Source organism: Zosterops lateralis (genome assembly GCF_965231275.1).
Source record: "Zosterops lateralis genome assembly, chromosome: 22".
Lineage (NCBI taxonomy): Eukaryota > Metazoa > Chordata > Aves > Passeriformes > Zosteropidae > Zosterops > Zosterops lateralis.
Window position 1 is genome coordinate 3,235,508 of NC_139782.1, and position 20,600 is coordinate 3,256,107.

A 20,600-nucleotide genomic window follows, 5' to 3' on the forward strand; every position below is an offset into this window, starting at 1 on the left:
TGAGAACTCCATGTTATTACTTACATGGATTTAATGATCTTCTTATCCTCAACACCTTATCTATCTATCTATCTATCTATCTATCTATCTATCTATCTATCTTAATTTTAAACCACATGATTCAATCACTTGCTGAGATCCACTGAAGTTAAGGATTAGGCCTTTTTTCTTAAGAATCCAGTCTGGTCACTCATCATCCGGTATTTTATCTCTTATGACTCATCTTGTTTCCTCATTCCACACAGATAAATATTTTTTTACCCCACTGACTAATTCACATTGAAGTTTCTTGCTCTTTGCTGTAATGCAAAAATATATTTTTTATAAATAGGATTTTTCTAAGCAGATGTATTTTGTCTGCTTTTTTGAAGTGTCTAAGAAAATGCAGAAAGGACTCACCTTTTTTCAGTGAGGGAATACACTGCAGGTTAGTTAGCCAAATGCAGAATCCTGTGGCTCATAAAAAGAAGTACTTCTCTTCTATGACCATGATTACAAGCATCAAAAAGGGTCTTTAAATGGAGTATTGGGGAGATAAGTGGGGATAAAGAAATGTTTCAGTGTTCAGAGGATAAGGACAGGTTGTATTGCTTATATCGAGCTGAGATAATGCCTGTTTGCTTTTTAATGTTACCCAAACAAGTTTTGTCCAGTCACAAGGGGGACAGAAATACACAAGTTACACTTGGTGACTCATTCCTGCACTGTCACCACCTCCTTTGGTGCAAGCATTTGGATACCATATGCTCTGATCACACCTGAATTAAAACCATGGATAGCACAGAGTCAGCTTAGAAAACACAGCAAAATATGGAGTTGTAAAGATATCAAAACCTCTTCTTTAGAAAGAATCAGCACAGAGGGTTAGGGCCAAAATTCTCCAAGTCAAGAAGTTTCCCTGTGCTAGCACTGCACCATTGGTGAGCTCAGAGCCCCTTGCTGCACACTCAGGCTGGCAAATAACTGACAGGTGTATGTGGATCTCCAAAAGCAAAATTCCATGAGACTGGATTGAGAATGCCTGTTTTAACTGTTCTGGCCAGCTGTCTGTCTCAGCAAGTGAGCAGGGGAGAAGATCAGCACTAAGAAAAAAAGCCTTGGAATCATTCTTCAGACCTATTCCAAGAGCAGAACCACTACAATTCCTGACCATGGAGACTGGAGTCCAGCAGGGCCACTCTTCCATAGGCTCTTAGACACTCACTGGTACACTTGCAAGACATCTCAGACAGCTTTTCAGACCCATAAAGCAGATAAAAAGTAAAAGCCATTCGCAATTTTGGAATATACAAAAGAATTGTGTTTCCTGGAAGTGACTTTGCTCTGTATGAGCTTGAATCATGCCAAGTGCAGTTGTCAGAGCCGGATGTTTGCAGGCTTCCATCACCTGTCAGCTCTGTCTGAGGGAGAAGGGCAGGGGGAAATTAATATGCAAATGACATCTCTGTGGAATCAATCTGGAGGGTATAAATACAGAATCATATCAAACAGTGTCTAATTCTTCCCACCAAAGAACAATGGAATCCTATTATATTCTGGTTTTAATAGCAGGAATTTTAGTGGCTTTTGTATTGCTGGTTTTACTCGCAACTGATCATAATTTCTTCAAAGGAGAGATTCCTCCTGATGTTGACCAGCCAGCAAAGCTCCGCTTTTATCACCGTATGTACATTCTGATGGACATTCTGGTGAGTTTATCATGTTCTGGGATAATGGGATTTCCAGGAAAGGAAAGACTTGAGTATGAAGATATGCATCTAAATACCGCAACTACATGCAATGGGAAGCACACAGTGACACAGATTTAAAGGCCAGAGGTTGATTTGGTTTTTATTACCTAATATAAAGCAGCCAGGATGAAGTGAGTTCTTTTAATACTGAGATATCCATTCTTATGCTGCAGTTGTTTATTTCTATAATGAAATTACTGGTTGTGTGGATGACAGGAGACCTGTGGATATAATTTACAGGAATAATAATAACAACCCAAATTGCTATGTCTAGATGCACTCTGATATAGGTAATGCAATTTCCTAAATTCTGAGCTATTTGCAGTAATTTTCTTACCCTTGTTTCTCCTCTTATTCTCCAGTGACTCAATTACAGAGTCCTAGTTAAATAATATAGAATCAGGTAGGTTGGAAGACACATCCAGAAGTCATCTAATTGAACCTCCTGCCAAAGCAGGTTTAGGCCTGTTATCACTTATTATCTAAGTACCTGTAAGCCAGACTCACTGTGCTGTGGGCTTTGCCATCACAGAAAGAAACAGCTTTTGCCCAAAAAGCTTTCAAAATAGGCAACAGGAGTATGCAGGAGCAGCCTAAGCCCTGTCATGTCTGGCACGTAACATGTCAAAAGAAAGCCTGCAGGAAAACCAGAGTGGTTTCTTTGATGTTTGTATGAAGCTCACCTCAATTCTCTAATCCCCAGTTATACAAAAAGAACACAGGAACTTGGGCCCACGTCCTGAGAGGTGTTTTGGGCCATTACAATATATTAACGACTTAGGTGGGCTGCTTGAACTCACACAGCAGCATTCACCAAATGCAGTGGCTGTCCCTGATTCTCCAGTGGTACTTTTCTGCCTTGTCTGCCATGAAGGAAGAGGCTGCTGTCCTTGCATATCTCACACTGTTCTTTGGGTTATGTTAAATATAAACTTAATATGACAGTAATATTATAATAGGACAATGTTAATAAATTCTCTGATTTCCCCACCTGGTGGGTGAAAAGATTCTTTCAGGTGACACTTTTAACCCATTTTCACAGCTTTTAAGTGTCTGTTACAGAGTAAGTGTAAATGCTCTCTTCATTGATAAAACATTTCCTAAAGTTCAGCGTCCTTTTTCTGAATAGTTTAAAGATGCATTTCACCACTTGCTATGCATTGAATCCACTCACCTGTTTTTCTTTCAAAAGCCTTTAGGCATCTGCTGGTACTTTGAGTGGATTTCTGGTTTATGTTTTTGCTCAGAGGAGCAGCCCTCACAGTAAGGACTTCACAAGTTTCTTATCAAGTGCATAATACTTTGTGTATGCCACGTGTGACAATTATCATGCTGATCCTAATGAATGCTGCTCTTCCTGTCCCACCAAGCTGTGCCACCACTGTGCCTGTACTGCGTGCTCCTGTAAAAACCTCTTTTTCCACAATACAGGACAGTCTTTTCCTCTCTTCTTCCACCTTACTTGCAATGTCTTAGAAAAGCTGCAGCACCAGGTAAGTGTTTTCCTTCAACCAGAAGGTACAAATGATGCTCCTGGTGCATCTGTCCACATTCCCTGTCATGAAGAGATCAGTGACCATGTCAAATGGAAGAGATGAGAGGAAGCCTCCTGGCTTTTGTTTCAAACTACTCGGACAGATCTGTGTTCAGACTAACTGTGTATGTTGCACTGTGATATGAAGCTTTGATGGTAATTACTGTGGTTGGAAAAGCACACTTGAGAGTGACTGACAGAAAGACTGTCTGATGTAGTCCTAAATTCCATGAAGCTCAAATTTGAGTGGGTTTTGCTGCTTTTGGCATGTGATTTTGTAATTATTTTAAAGTAAAAATCTGGTCCCCATATGATCTTCCACATAAAAAGCCAGTTTGTGCCAGAATTTAGGTGTTCCAGCAAATAGCTTTTCAAAGACCGTGTTTCACAACAAAAGCTGACATGTTTTTTTTTCATACAGATATGCACATTTTAGGACCTGGTTTATGTAATACGTTTCATTTACTAACACTGACTACATCTGTCTAGAAATAGCCAAGCCTTTTAAGTTTTGAATGTATTGCTATAGGCTCTGAAGTATTTCCTAATTATTGATTAAGAAGTTTTTCAACAGAGTACATACCAAATTCCCTCTTCTCCTTCATGACAGTGTTTCCCTTGAATTTGGAGATGTCTCTGTGACATCAGGAACTCCTAAGAAAAGGCAAGGAAAGAGGCTATTTAGATAGGATGCTCTGATACCAAGTTTATCATACTGTCATCTGAAAGCCCTAAAAATCTCAAGGATGTTAGAAAATTCAAATGAGATTAAATGGCAATTCTGCCAACTTCAAACATTCCAAAACCATAACTCTTATAGAAGGACTGATTTAAGAGTTATGAGAGTTTTGAGAATTGCTGTTTGGAGAAGATTAGATTCACCCTGTGGTTTCTGCCACTGTTGCACTGGGCCTTACGGTAGTTTTCCCCTTTGCCATGATACCTTAAAAAGTGCTTTTTCAAATGCAAGGCAAGAACTGTGGCCATCCATTTGTCTCTTAAACTACCCTGAGCACTGCTGGCATTGGTGGCAGAGTGTTATGAAAAAACTCCAGATCATCTCTGGATTCCCATCTTTGTTTCTAACTGATTTTCTCCCTCTTCCATGGCTCATGGTGATTTCTTTTTTTACTCCTCACCCAACTTGTTTATTGCAGACTGGTGTAGATTATGAGGGAAAAAGAATCTGTGGTATATGGGTTGAAAAAAACTATTTACACAAGTAAAACTCGTCTTTGGTTTGTAAGGAATTGATACAGAGACTTCTGTGGCTTAGAAAAGAACAACAGTACAATTTGCAAATGGCTTGTGATGACTATCATCATTCCAGAAGAATGAATTGCAGTTGTCCAGAAAGGCATTTAAGTCACCATGTAATAGGAAGGGAAATGTTGTTCTAGCAGGAAATACATCCATTACAACGTGTTCAAAGGAGGATTTCAGTGTGATCTTTAGACTATCTTAATTATCAGCAGTTGACTGGCCTTGGATAAGGCCATTTAACAAACCTTCCCTGTCTTCAGAATATTTGGGTTTTTTGCTGATTAGATGTAAAAACTGACTTCAGAGTCATTTATGAATAGCTGTGAGATCTTGAAAAAGGCAGTGGTTTCACTAATGGAGGAGGAGATAAGATTCAGAACTATTTTCATCAGTTCCTCACTTGGGCTAGCAACCCCTCAGTAATGATTACAGACACAATGATTTTCTTACAACTTGTTCTCACTACCCCATGGCAGGGAGATGACCCAACACCGTTATGTCACCCAGTCTTGCCCAGACTGGTCTGTGTTTTTTTCCCTCAGTATGATAATCCTGTCATGAGAGGGACATTTTCTTCTCAGTTAAATATTTTAAGTGAGGCATCTGAAGTACAGTTTATCATGGAGATTAACAGACACCTCCAGAGCATGATTTAACACACCCGGTATTGGAACCATCCCCAAGAAATGCCTCTTTCTATTCACTCATTAGGAAAGGAGCCTCAGGCCTCCCAGCTTCCACACCTGAGCAAATGCCTGTTATTACTTGTGGTAAATCCAGATCACAGGGACTAGAAGGTATTTATATAAGACATTTAATGGAACAAGTATTACAACATTCCCACAATCACAAAGATGTAAACTTTCATGTTCTTAACCAAAATCCCAAAGACAGTTATTTGTGGGAATCCTAAAAACTAGCAAATAACCAACCCCATTATGCTAAAGACAGTGTAGGAAAAAGTAGCTTGTGGCCTTTACGAAGTGGGAAGACTTTTATTCCCTAGAGTAATTTCACATTTTTTCCTGTTCTATCTATCTAGGAAAGGATCTTAAACCACTTGTGTATCATAAAGGAGCACACACTTCTCAGGCTGATCACGGAAGGATTCCCAGCATGTTGGGATCCCCAGGTCTCCATTAAGGATCTGCATTTTGATGGGGTGCCCGTAAGGATTTACCTCCCAAGAAAACCATCTGCCAGTAAACAGAGAGGAGTCGTCTTCATCCACGGAGGATGCGGCATTTTCGGAAGCATCAGTAAGGAACTGAAAGGGAAAATGTGACTGTTTAGCTTTGTTAACTGTTTTAAAAAACTCCTGACCCTAAGAAGTGACTGAAGCTTAGTTGGATAGACTGGAGATAGAAAGCAATTAGAGCTTATTTTTAACTTTTAAAATTGCCTAATCAGCACTTATTTTGTATTTAAATTATTTTTATAGAATATAGCACTCTATCATAGAACCATTAGGATCATAAAATGATTTGGGTGGAAGAGACCTTAAATACAATCTTCTTTCACCCCTGCCATGGGCAGGGATACCTTCCACTATCCCAGGTTGCTCCAAGCCCTGTCATACCTGGCCTTGGACACTTCCAGGGATGGGACAGCTTCTCCAGGCAACCTGTGCCAGGCTCTCACCACCCTTATAATAAGAATGTGCTTCTTACATGCAAATGAATTCTATTCTCTCTCAGTTTAAAACCAGTGCCCATTCTCTAACAGTAATAATCATGATAATTCCTTCTTTTCCGCACAGATCAGTGATCTCTCTAAATGTATGAACTACACAGCAAGTCCTGATGACTGAAAGTCTAGATTATATTTATCCTAAAGAAAATTTGGTTACTCACTAAGTAGGCAATGGGCCAACAAGCTATTGTGGTATATGTCATAAAAATATATGAGACAATATTGACTGAAGTTTTCTAAGGTATTAATTACATCAACAACATTTGTTCTTCAGGATCTCATGAAAGAGTATGCCGGTACATAGCCAGAAAATCTGATTCAGTGGTTGTGTCTGTTGGGTAAGTGAGATCCAACCAGTGCTAATCCCAGAATTGGAGAACTGCTGCTTTCTTCCTGCTTCCCACATACCTCTTAACTTATATTTCTTTGAATATAAGAAAAGAAACTGAACTCTAGTGCTGCCTTCCCCACACTGCTGTTATGTAGGGGCAAGCGTGTGCCATGGAATGGCAATGGAAATACCTGAACCAGGGTTAGAGATACAGGTTTGTTCATTGTACATCACTATCCCCACAGAAATCATTACCTTTGTGTAATAATAAGAAATTATAAGCCAAATATCAGATTTTTAACATTCGAGGGGAATATTTAAAATAATCTGGGGTGATTTTAAAGAGTAAATAATGAGTCTAAAATTTAGTCTTTTTTAAAACCAGCATGGAGCACTGCTTCCTATAAAGATATTTTGACTATAGAAAAATATGTGATGGTATAAAGAAACCTAAATTTTCAACAAATTCTTCCACAAAAAAGTTTATGATTAAGAGACTTTATTAAATTGGGAGGAATTGGTTTTGAGAAGAAAAGGGAGGAAAAGTTGTTCTGGTTTGCTTCAGTATGTAAAAACTTTACACTAGATATAATTAATGATGTAATTAATTATGGTTTGAGGGAGTTTTTGCATGGCATGTATTTCAGATGAGACACTGAGAATATGTAACTCCAGCTGCCTTTTTTACCCCTCAGGTATCATTTAGCACCTGAGCACAAGTATCCAACCCAAACTCTGGAATGTCTCACTGCTACCGAGCACTTCCTGAAGACTGCAGAGACCTACGGGGTGGATCCCGCTCGGGTTATTGTCTGTGGGGACAGTGTGGGGGGCACATTCACTACCAGTGTTTGCCAGGAACTAGGGCAAAGGACAGATATCCCAAAGATCCGTGCCCAGGTGCTGATCTATCCATTTCTCCAAGCACTGAACTTCAATCTGCCATCTCACCAGAAAAATGCTGCTGTTGCTTTCCTGACCCGGGAGCGCACAGTCCATTTTATTCTCAAATACCTGGATAAGGATTGCTCCCTGAAGGAACCAATTTTGGCTGGTTCTCATGTTCCTGAGAATATAAATTTGAAATATAGGAAATGGATAAATCCTGATCTTATTCCAGATGTGTTTAAAATGGGCTATAAGCCACCACTCCCTGCTTTGTTTTCACCTCAAACCCATAAAGAAGTGCCAGAACTGTTTGAGCCCTGGGTCTCCCCACTGCTGGCAGAGGATGCTGTTATTTGTGGCCTCCCTGACACCTGTATTGTCACCTGTGAGCACGATGTGCTCAGGGATGATGGGCTGTTGTACAAGAAACGCTTAGAGGACAACAACATACGTGTGACCTGGCACCACGTGGAAAAAGGCTTTCACTGTTCACTGGGATTTTTTGGATATGGTATTTTCTCTTTCCCATCATCAAGTACAATAATGAACCACGTTGTAGACTTTATAAAAGGCTATTAAATCATCTTCTTGCATACAGTGCACTGGTATTTAGAAAGAGTGTGATTGAAATAAATTATTTAATTAACAATTTGCTAGCTATTTGTCCATTAGAATCAAGGCAAAAACTTATGATATTAGCATGGTCTGCTGAATTCTGATTTTTACTTGCTATTACTTAGGATGTGATGGTTAGAGGTTTTTTGTAAGCTTGCTTTGATGTTCTCTTCTTGCATTGTAAGAACTTTTGTTCTCTTCATATGTCAAAGAATAAAAACTCATCGTAACAAAAAACATTCTAATTGTGTAAGTAAAAACCACATGCAATGTGTGAGTAATTAGCCATAAGCACATGCATACCCACCTAGTGCCCCCAAAACCAGCATGGCAATGCCTCTGGAGAGTGGAGATCCCTTCCCTACTTCAGGGATGAGTAGTAATCACCATCAGTGTCTGTACAGACAAGCAATAGCTTTGCATTTATGAAGGAAGGAATTGGGTGTACTCACCTGATTTTAAAGGGAAATAGAGGACAGGTAGGTTGGTACAGCTCACACGCTGAACGAGATGGGTACCAGGAGGTCCTGGAGACTGCAACAGAGATGAAGTGAGGGAGAACTGCTCAAAAGCAATTTAATATCCTCTATATTATATTCTATAAGTTCCTTTCTGAGCAGCATTTGATTCTATTCAGCTTACCTGGCTTTTGAGGAGAAAGACTGTAAATAGCATGGAACCTGCCAAATAATTTCTGTGGATATCCAAAGCCAAAGAAAAATCTGACCTCAGTTGTTTATTAGGAGAGATCCACTCTTGCTAAACACAGATGCCAAAGGTAATTGCCATTGCATAGCAAAATAGCTGGGCATGCAACACCTAGGAATTGTAAAATGTTTAACTGTTGTGCAACCACGTTGCCTTTGTAACATCCACGCACACGACTGTGGAAAGAGATTAGTACATGTCTACTCTCTGCCAGGCAAACTGTGAGTAGGAAGAAGACAGTGGGCTGAATATTCAGTGTTGTCACCATGTTAATGAATGCTGGTGACAGGTGAGCTGGTTCACATCTCTGCAACAAGTCACTACTTGAGGGTTCTAATTCTCTGGTCCATCTCAGCAAAATGAAATGACATTTCTTCATGCTCTGTTGACACAACAGAGAGTTTCTTTGTTTCACTTTTTCCTGTTGCAGGCATAGCAATTTGCTCTTCAAGCAAAGAAATGCTTCCAGGGGCAAATAATGTGATAGTTCCAAATGTTCCACTCTTTGAGGACTTCAGGATCTGCCTTGGTTACAGAGACAAAGGTTGGGTTACCATCTCACATGTTGGTGGCTGAAGCTGGGTCAGCAGAGTCTGTATCTGCTATAAAAGCTTTGCAAAAAGCTGAATGATATTGGAGAAGTTGGAGAAGGTTGGCAAGTGCCAGAACTAAGGAGGTCTCTACAATTCCACCTTGTATTTTGTAAGTTATGAGATACTCACAGATGATCTCATGCTATTTTACACACACTTCAGTGCAGCTTTACACTCCTTGTCAGTTCAGCTGCCCAATACTTGTTTTCTGTCTTTTATCAGTCTCTAGAATTATGCCTCATTTATGGGTCAATGTACAAACTTGACACTGATCTATTCCCAAGATTTTTCCATGGTCCTTTATCCATTGGTCTTTAATTTACTACAAATAATAACAAAATTAGCTTTATAATATGTCAGCAGCATTAATAATTCTCTTGAACAAATGTTTTAATCTTAATCATGGGCTATCACCATTGAGTGCAGATGGGTAAGCAGAGAACAGCAAGTGCTGAAATAAAATATTCTTTGTTTAATCATGACTCCCAGATTTTCTAAACTTCAAGAAATCCCATGATTTCTCTGTCTTCATGAACTTCCTGTACTTTATTTTAATTAATTTAATTAATTACAGATCTGCTATGTGCCTTGCATTGCTAAGAGAGAACGTTTGAAGACATTCTTATAGTCCCCAAAGCATGACATTTTCAAGTACAAATTTAAAAAAAAATCAAGTACAAAACGTAAGAGTCAATGCCACCTACAGAATTATGGACACCAAAATCATTCCTCAAGGAATTATGTAGCCAGAGAGTGAGGACTGACAAGCCCAGCTCCCGTTCAAGTTCAGCCTTCCAGCACCAGATGGCTCTCATGCTCTGCAGAACCCAAAAGGAGCTTCTTGGGTCATGCAGCACTTTCTCTGGAATGTTTCCCAGTTTCCCAGTACAGGTTTCCACTTACAGCGAGTTCTGTTGCCAGCTAATCAGCACCATGATCCAGAGGCAGGGAATGTTTTACATCTGTTACACCCAGCTCAGTCTTTCCCCTTGCATGTGCACCCATATCACAGAAAAAGAACAAGGAATGATAAGATTTCAGGCCCAGACATTACACTTTTCACTGGAAATTAGTAAGAAAGGGAGTCCCTGGTGTAGGAGAAATAGGGCTTTGGGCTGGTCTATCCCCTGCTCTATCTCACAGGAGCAGAGACAGGGTCAAAAAATGATCAGAAGCTAGAGAGAGCATTTATTTTAAAGATTATTTAGGGAATGGTTTTCTCCATCCTGGGCCTCAAGCTTGTGAATTGCTGAGACTAACATTACAAAGCATCAAGTACTACTCTGTACCTGCAATGCTCAAAGGGAAAAAATACGTTATTACTTCAGAAACCAACTAGTTTGTTACTTTCACAGCTTTCACAGCTTCCAGCATATCCAGTCTGTGTGGAGCCCCCAAGGGTGATGTCCAGACCTTGTCAACGTCCCAAATGAATCCAAGACTTACCAGCTGCAGGTGAATTGGCACCAAAAAGATCAAGAACACAGAAGGACAATAGGTGCTAAGAAATGCAGCACAAAGGATCTGTCACAGGCATCAAGAGCCTTCTTAGGTCCCCAGAGGGGCCAAATCTGGTAGGTGTACTTAGACCACACTTCACCCACTAGGACAGCAGAGTTTAGCATATGCCAATTATTTCCTTTCACAATTAAACACTGAAGAAGAGAGCTGCAACTGTGTTTTGTGCAACAGTATTTCCCAATGCTCTTGTCTGAGCTATAACAAAGATGAACCCGCTGTGTACCTTTGTCCTGATGGGTTTGAATTCACCACTGCCATTTCCCAAGAGTGTCCCAATCCCCAGGCAATGTGGCTTTCACCAAAATCCCTTATTGAGATAGGCATCAAATGCCATTAGCCAGAAGGATAAACAAAAAGGAATCTTATCATATTAATAATCTGGCATGGGAGGGACAGGCATGGGGACATTGGGAAATGAAAATCCACAAAGACTTGTGGGATAAAATGGAGAAACAGTTTGGGCAGAGAGAGCAGAACATGGAATCAGCTGCTTTTTAGAAAATGTAACATCAGAAATGAATGTTAAACAAAGCTCAAAAGTGAAGCTTCATCCTGCTTATTCTAAACAGTTTCTGAAGTCAGGTATCAAGCCTGAGCCATTTCCTATGCAGGTCATGGACTAGCCATACTAAAGCCCTGGGGTTCTCTGTCTTTAGTTTTATTTTATTATACAATTCAAGGTCAGCTCATCCCTTATAGTGATTTATTATTATTTAAGAAAAAGAAATGTACACTTTTTAACCTAAATTTACCTAAAAAAATTCTACCCATACTGTGATTTTTCAGAAAGAGAATCTGCTGCGTTCACAGTTTGAACAGACTGCTAAAAACACACTGTTCCCAAAGGTGACATCACATGAGCTGTGCTTTACAGATTTTTTTTTTTTTGCTTCAGGTTGAATCATAATTATTTGTGTAGGGAAAAATATGTTAGCTCCTGAGGAAGATCCTAAAGCTCACAACAGAAGAGTGGGCTGCTGATGTCTAGTCAGTGCTACTAGCCCTGAAATCAAGAAGTTCAAGTCTAGTTTTCATCAGTTGGAATCGTATTTCTACCTGGAATGACATCTGTACATAGTATCTTCCTGGAAGACAGAGATTGCAGCACTGCCAGGCTCAACCAAGAGCCAGAAAAAAACCCCAAACAAAATCCAAGAAAACACAGCAGCTGGTGCAGGAGGAGAGGCATTGAGGAGGATGAGGCAAGAACAGCTCTCAGACCAGGCTGCAGCTGCACCTGCACTCAAAGGTGCAATGGCAGCAGTATCCAAAATCTGCCGTCACAGGTGATGAAACATGTTTGTGACACTGAGCCTTGATTTCAATAAAAGTCTGAAAAAGTAAGGCATGGAGGCACAACAAAGCAAGAATCTAAGCACCTTGGAAGATAATTACCAAGAAACGCTATGCAGGAACTCACAAATTATAAAGGCTTGAACAAATAATAAAGACAGAACAAGTTTTTGTCTTCTTGTAAACTGATATTGCAATGATCCATCGAGTCACGGTTCTGCTGTGATGGGCACAGCCTTGTTCGTGCAAATGTGAAAACCAGTTATGCAAGCCTCTCCCACTACTAATTGTTACTGTCTAATTGTATGGTTGAGTTACCACATGTCTTCATCGTCCTATCGGTCTTTTTTAAAGCTGGATTATGAGCTATGACGAGAACAGCTAATCCTGTGCTTTTACTTTCAGAAATCCAAAAGTCTGAAAAAGTGGCAGGAGGCCACAGCTGGTTCTTTCTTGGGCTCCTACCAACACAGCAAGATGGAACTTCTCCTGGCCATTTTTCTCGCAGTTTTTACTGGTATAGTGGCAATTTCTTTTTATTATGAACACTCCAAAGCAGAAATTCCTCATGCAATCAGTGAGCGCCAAAAGCTTTATGCTCTTCATTACCTCATGAACTTTGGGTTTGGTCTGGTAAGTAAAACTTATTTAAAGCTTGAGGTTTTAATTCTCTTTCTGTTAGAGGGATAATGGTTTGGTGATGTTTTTTTAGAATCAATGTTTAAATAAATTGCAAATATGCAACTAGACTGATTAGGTGATGGAAGCAGATTCCTTCACCTGTGCTGTGCATAACAGACTTCCCTGTTTGCCATACAGCACCGAAGGCAATATTTTTGAAAGATAAAATTGGGCAGACTCTGCAGTTCCCAGTTTTTTCCTGATGGCCTGTGTTTTAGCATTTCATGCCTGCTGCCTCAAGGCAGTGCTGGAAGGCTTAGAAGGTGACTTGCCCTAAGCATGTGGAATTTCTGCTCTGTGTAACACTGTGCTTGCTTACAGAGTGAGCAGCTAAATGATGTCTGTGATCTCAGCTCTCTCCTGCAACCCTGTCACTCTCCTCCTGAGCCATCTGAAGACAGCTGCCACATTCATCATCATTTGCCTTTCATTATGCCTGAACAACTTTCTTTTTTGAGATAGTACATGTAATATCTAAAGTGACTTTCTGTGTCATTGTTTTTGGCACATTTTTGATCCTTCCTTGCTTTTCATCCTTGTTTCTTTTCAAAGCTAAAACATGACATGCACTTGTCTTTCTGTTTCATCAAACATCCTGTCCTGAATCTATTGTTGCCCCAGTCATTTTAAAAACCCTTCTGTGATACCTAAACTAAGCTTCTTTTAGTTGTTTAAATTATAAAAAAAAAAACCCTGTTCAGTCTCTTTGGCTTGTGCAATGCATTTCACTTCAATTCTATGTTTTAATCTTGCTAATTCTTCCTTTCTTCCCCTGCCCCATTGCTTACTAAATTTTGTTGGAAGTCAGTGAGCTCCCAAGAATGTTTCAACACTGCTTTGACAACAAACCAATAAAATAGGGTGGGAATTGAAGTAAAAGTTGATTTTCTTACATGTATTATACAGTGTATAAGCATCCACATTTTCTAAACACTGTGTGATTACTCTTTATCCATCAAGGTTTTATTTTTGTGTAATTCATTTGCTAAAAGTGAAACTGCAGAATTTAGAAATTTACTGGTGATTTATGTAATTTTGAGCTTCTGATTTTACAATTCTGTATCCTTTTTGCTGGCCAGTGAGAGGCCAAGCAGAAGCAGTGTCATACACTGCCTGAAAGGAGCAGAGAGATAAGGACATTAATGGAGAGTTAAACCAAAGTTTATATGCAAGTGGAGTTCAAGTCATGTAGCAACTCTGCCATGGCTGTTGGGCAAATTACTTATGTCAAATTCTTTCAAGAGCTGACAATCCACGAAGTCAAAACTGCATGGAAATCTAAAGTTTACAAGTATATCCAGTGTTCAACTGGGACAAAAGGCAACACCAAACGCTGTGTAAGGCCTCCTAGGACTCCTTTTAGTATTTTCAAGACAAAGATGATCTCCATAGTCCATACAGAAATAGCTAATTGCAGGTTTAACCTTTACTGTTACAAAAGTAATAGTGTGAGGAAAGAAAGTACCTGAGGGAAATTGAAGAATAAATAAGTAAAGCTATTTTCCCACAGACATGGACCAGGAGTTCTATAGTAGGAATTGATATGAGAATATAACTTTGCCACAAGACAATCCTTGCTGTGTATGGGATCAGCTCTTCAGATAGCCTAAAACAGGATACCTACACCAAATTTAACAGGAGCACATTACGGAGCCACATGAGGTCTCTGAAATATGAGGTGAAAACTACAAGGGCAGGTTTTTAAGATCTATGCAGTGCAGACCTTTGTATGTATTATTCTCCTTGAAATGCATATGCATGAATAACGGCAGCACAACAAATTGAATTACTCATTAGAGAAGTCTGCTGTGGAAGTAGTGCAAAATTAAATCCAATATAGTGGAAATGCAGTGATACTGCCTCACACTTTTCATCTTGAGCAGGAATAGACTAGAGCAGGCTACAAGTGAAAAAGCTTAAAGCCAAGCACACGCAGTGGAGTAGATGAGCCCGGAGTGACATAAGAACCTTAGCACGAGTGTTTAAGTAAGAATCAGTGAGCTGTGAGAAGATCAAGCCAGAGTTCAAAGCTATTCTTGGTCAGGAGGACAGCTATGGTAGATGCTATGGATTTTTCTCCTGCAAGTGTGAAAGCAGTTTGAGTTTGGGAAACAGAAGTATTGGATATGTTTCTTCATCCAAAGCTAAAGTTTAGAATACTCCTTATTTTGTTCAGGCACATGGCTACTGAAACACCTAATAAGGTGAAGTATTTGACACATTTTATCTACTATAATAGTTTGTTTTCCTACCAAATTGACCATGGAGTTTAATTTTTTTCATTATCAATCTCCAGGTTAGGTAGAAATTTGGACTAATTTGTGGTTTCTTTTATCACCAGGCAACATTTTTGGACAAAGTAGGTATCGCCTCAGAGGTCCATGTCCTCAGGGTTATAATGGACACAATACCACCATTAAAGGATAAACGTCTTCTTATCAAGGACTTAAGGTTTGAAAGGGTTAAAGTGAGAATTTACCAGCCAAAAACATCAAACAATAGCCAAAGAAGGGGAATCCTTTATTTGCATGGAGGAGTTGGCCGGCTTGGAAGTATCCGTAAGTAACAGAAATAAAATGAGCTACAACTACATGCAGCATCCAGAATGGGTCAGGGAAGGGACCACAGTGGGTAATCTGGTCCCACCCCTCTCCTCCAGCAGGGCCATCTCATAGCATGGGGCACAGGATTGTGTCCAGACAGCTCAGGAATATCCCCAGGGAGGGAGACTCCACAGCCACACACTACACTTTCTGATCTGATATGGTATATCTTAAATTACAAGAGTTGTAGGTTTACCATTATAAATAAAAAAATAATTTCAGAACAGAAAAATCAATTTACTTACATGCAATAGGCATCATGTTAAATTCTCTTTATATAGATTATGTAGCTAGAATAGTCTCTGATCATTTTTAATACCTATTTTCTTCCTTCCTCTTCATGCTTATGAGGAAAGTTGAAAATCTCATTAGAATTTTATTTCTTATTTAAAGCACCCATTTTTTATTCACGAGTGTGTGCAAGCTTGTATGTGTGTATCATGCTGTGCGTCTTTATAGTGGAAAAACAAAGACAAAACATAGTTTGGAATCTGATTGGGAAAGAGATGACATGATGTCTCATGCACAAGAAAAAACTTGTACTGGATTTAGCAGGTTTTTTTGTTTTTGTTTTTTTTTTTTTTTTTAACAACTTCTCCCGTTTAAAATCCTTTAAAAGTGGCAGCAGTGGTGCTGTAACTTTTAAGAGGGGACCAAACAATGCATTGGTTTAAATTTTGGGTTTCTTACTGGCCAGAAGATTCTCACAGCTGTAAGGAAATGGTGAGCAGTGCCCAGATCAGACCATGCCACATGCTACAGGTTATGTAGCATCAGCCATGGGAGAGAGATAAGAATTTCAGAGTATTTCCATTCCATTTACTTTTAAAGCAAGTTCTAATTCCAGTGAACTATTCTGTTTTATAGGGGCCTATGAAAGAACGTGCCGCTATCTCTGCAGGAAGACCAATTCAGTGGTGGTGTCTGTGGGGTAAGTGGACCCAGCCCGGACACTCTGAGCCTACCTTTGCAAACCTTTACTGCCCTCAAGGTCCTTTTAAAGTTCATTCAGCACCTATACTTAATGATCACATGCCTTTCACCAGCACTGACTTCTCTTGGGAGGAATTAGTCAACTAATCCCCAACTGTTTATTTTCAAATTAAATCCATTACAGTAATTTTGTAATTTGTAGCTACCACTAAGACATGAGGATGTTTTTGTTTTCTAGAGCCATATTCAAACCACCTTAGGCTGAAAGCCTGAAGTGTAACTGTTTCTCTTGAAAGTACAGTTGCTCAGAACACCAAATACTCATTTCAGAAGTTCTGAAAAATACAAGAACCACATGAGTTTAAAACAAGAGGTTACAAACCTTCGGCATATCCACCCCAAAGAAATCTATACACTTGACTCTATTGTCTTAAATTCTTCAGTATGTTACACTTGCAGGCACAATGCATTTCCACGAAGAAATGGAAGCAGGAAATTCACACTTGTAGTCAACCTCAGATGACCGTTAAAAACATTTCTCTGATGAGGTGTAATGCTTTTTAAAAAGAAACAATGTCTAAAAGTTCAGGCAAAGAGTTGATTACAATTGCACTAATTGCTGTTTATATCCTAAAATACTTGAAGAACCAGTAACTCATTAATTCAGTTTCCAGAACACCGAAAACTCTTCAGATTTTCATTATCAATTTTCTTACTCATATTTTCTATGCTCATATTCTCTAACAATTTGTTGTTAAATGTTCATTTTCTAACTGGAATTAATGATAACCGATTGACACACCTGCCTTGCCAGCTAATTCCAAAACAACTCTCATGTGCCTTCAGTCACTTACAAGGTATGCAAAGTATTTTGCAAAGCTAAAACAGTTCACTGACTCTCCCAAACATGAATAGTAGCAAATAATACATCAAAAGTACTAATTTGGATCAATTCTATTGCTGCAAGCATAATTGCAGAGTATTTTCCTGTCTTTTGAGAGAAATAAATTAATAACAAGATTCCATCGGGCCCATTCACTAGAAATGACTGTGCTAAAACAACTTCACTCCTATTTAGGTATCGTTTAGCTCCTGAGCACCCATTTCCAGCCCAGTTTGAGGACTGTCTCACTGCTGCCATCCACTTTCTGAGGACTGCACAAGACCATGGAGTCGACCCTTCCCGCGTTGTCATCTGTGGAGACAGCAGTGGAGGGACACTCGCTGCTGCTGTTGCCCAGGCACTGGCCAACAGAAGAGATCTCCCAAAGCTGAGAGCACAAATCCTAATATATCCTTTTCTGCAGTGTGTAGACTTAAATTTACCTTCTTATCAGCAGAATAAGAGAGTCCCCATTTTACTAAAGGAACGAACCCTTATTCTTGGTTTGAAGTATATTAATAAGGACTTAAAATACATCGAAGAAATATTTAAAGGCAGCCATGTTTCAGAAGATCAGAGACTGAAATATCAGAAATGGGTGAGTCCTGACTACATCCCTCATGAGTTTAAAATAAGAGGTTACAGGCCAAGTCCAAAATATCTACCCTTAAAAGAAATGTATGAAGTGGCTGAGTCCATGTTTGACCCTGTTTTTTCACCACTCTTGGCTGAAGACAATGTTATTGCTCAGCTTCCTGAGACTTTCCTTTTGACCTGTGAATTTGATGTGCTTAGAGATGATGGACTGCTGTACAAGAAAAGATTAGAGGACCATGGTATAAAAGTGACCTGGTGCCATCTGCAAGAGGGATTCCATGGAACAGTGTTCTTAGCGTTTTTCGGTGGGATTTTAAGATTCCGCTCTGGAACTAAAGGCGTGGAAAAGATAGTAAATTTTCTAAGACTGATGTAAAATTCCATTTCTTCCTCTCTTTTCCTGATTCCTATCTATTTTTGCATACAAAGTTATTTTTTAAAATCCTCAATTTTCCTTTCCTTAAATCACCACCTAAATTTCTGCATTGCATCTGTCTTCTTTTTACCCACTAAGTTGACTGCATGATGGCCTTTGCTTAATTTTCTCTCAGGAGAGGCAAAATCAGGTGAATTTATATTTCTTTCCCCTACCAGCTCTTCAGTTTTCTCTTGTAGCCATTAAAGATCTCATCCTTATAGCAATGGGCTTTGCAATGTGGTCTGGTTCAGTAAAGTTCTGGTACTATTAGAACACAAACCACATTTGAGAACAACCTGGGGCAGGTAACAAGGTGTGAATCTACAGGATCGGTGTATAAAGAACATGGTCAAAGACTTAGGAAAGCCTGTATCTGGTGAGAGCTGAATTTGAGACAAGCTTAAAGAGAACTGAATGTAGCAGGAAAAATGTGAACATAAACGGAAATGAAAGAAGGGGAAGATAAGGAGAAGAAAAGAGGGAAAGGGCAGGCCTGGAACTACAGATGTTGTAACAAGTATTGGTTAAGGAAAACAACACCTGTTTAAAACCCCATGCATAGAGATTTTATATATAGATAATAGATACATGAGAATATAAAGTAATATCAGTTCCTTTACAAAGTGTAGGCCTGCACTGCCTGACGCAGGAAGGACTCTCCCTTTCTGGGCCAGGGTCAAGTGCCATTGGAGAGAAAGGAGAATGACAGAGAAAATTAAAAAAAGAAAATCAAAGTTCAGGTCAATCTTAAACAGTTTACAACAGGAGATGAATGATCAAGGAAGGCAATACAAAATAAAATGGCATAACAATAATGTAAAGCTATTTTCTCAGAAATGAACTCAAGTATTTCCAGAAATGTCAGTAAATGTTTTAATTACACCATCCTGAAGTGAATGTATAACTGTAGAGCAGTGTAATTGTTTCAGGTTTTGTTATAATTTTATATCCTGAATTAAAATAACTCATCATGTCACTAGACTCTATTGTTTTAAATTCTTCAGTAAGTTCTACTTGGAGACAGGATGCATTTCCATGAAGAAACAAAAACAAGGTGAGGATGCAGTTTTACAGTCAGTCAAAACTTCTGACTGTCTTTGCTTAAATTAACACCTGGAACACTACTCACACTGAAACGACCATCATTCTTGTCAGGGAAATCTCTAGCTCTGTAATTTTCAAGTATCTGATATTACTGTAGGTGTTTTCTGCCCCCTACTGGCTCATTTAGACTATAACCAAAAGCAAGGATGCTGCAGACAACAACCTAAGACAAATGATCCAACAGAAGACACCCTACAACCAAGGGAGGGGCTTTCCTGCAAAGCTCTGCATGGCTGTTTACATTCAGCTTATGAGCCAAGAAAGCCTGCCAGAACAATATGAATTACATTTAGTTACACTCACATGGTAGCCAGGAAAAGGGGAAATTTTATGGGGATCTTCTGTATGGCATCTCTGAATGAATACAATGTGAGTAAGCATAAAGCCCAGAAAATCTTCTCCAGTGTTTTTCCTCATTTATAGGCACACACTTCCACTGAACTGTTGAATGCTCCCTGTTTTCCATATGGGCAACCCGTGCCACAAATGCTGAGGTGACATCAGTTTGATGTTTGTCCATAAAGGGATGGAGACGTACATTCCTGACATTAAAATAGACGAGTCAGACTAACACAAAGGCTGACAGCTGTCAAACCTCTCATGGGTATTACATCCCAAAGACCATATGATGAACATACTACAGATTTTTTTACTTTTTTTTTAAACCCAGAGAGCTCCTGGGTTATTGATGAGTTTTTGCCTATGAAGAACTTTGGAAAATACAACGTCAACAAGTAAGTTTCCTTAGCTGGAGCAGTTCCTTCCCATCTTGACAAAAAGAATTAATTCCTTCCACAAGGGAAAGTAAGGTGGCTGAGATGGTAATTCCCTCCAGAGTTTGCACTCTGAGTGAAGTGACAGCCCAAGCCATGCTGCCCTCCAGACAGGAATAGGGTGTGGACAAGGCCGTTCCATCCAGAGGTATTAACCTGAGAATTTGGGCACGAGCACATTTCTTTAGCTGGTCTCTAGAGTTTGCCCAAGGGCACTAGAGCACAAATAAAAGGGTCCAGGAACAGATCAGAAGGAACACTGTCAAAACCTGAAAACCAGTGAGATGCTGGGAAGCTCAGTGCAGCTGGGAGGGTTTGACACTTTGAGCTGCTCTGTGTGACAGGAAGATGTTGAAGGAAATGAAGGATGGGAAAGCAAACTGCCCTGCATCACTCAATCACCAGATGCTAGCACCAGCTGAGTCTGTAATAACCTGGAA

General features: G+C 39.5%; 2 protein-coding genes across 2 annotated transcripts; both read left to right on the plus strand.

Moving 5' to 3' along the window:
• Positions 1-1,517: 1,517 nt before the first annotated feature.
• On the plus strand, positions 1,518-8,017 carry LOC310918247 (arylacetamide deacetylase-like 4; the record flags this gene model as incomplete). Its single annotated transcript, XM_083877098.1, has 4 exons — positions 1,518-1,688; positions 5,570-5,786; positions 6,494-6,557; positions 7,246-8,017. The coding sequence occupies 4 exons, from the start codon at positions 1,518-1,520 to the stop codon at positions 8,015-8,017; spliced, it is 1,224 nt and encodes a 407-aa protein (XP_083733224.1).
• Positions 8,018-12,645: 4,628 nt separating this feature from the next.
• LOC310918184 (arylacetamide deacetylase-like 4) lies at positions 12,646-18,241 on the plus strand (the record flags this gene model as incomplete). Its single annotated transcript, XM_083876981.1, has 4 exons — positions 12,646-12,801; positions 15,191-15,407; positions 16,320-16,383; positions 17,464-18,241. 4 exons carry the CDS (start codon positions 12,646-12,648, stop codon positions 18,239-18,241), a joined length of 1,215 nt encoding a protein of 404 aa, XP_083733107.1.
• Between the last annotated feature and the right edge of the window lie 2,359 nt (positions 18,242-20,600).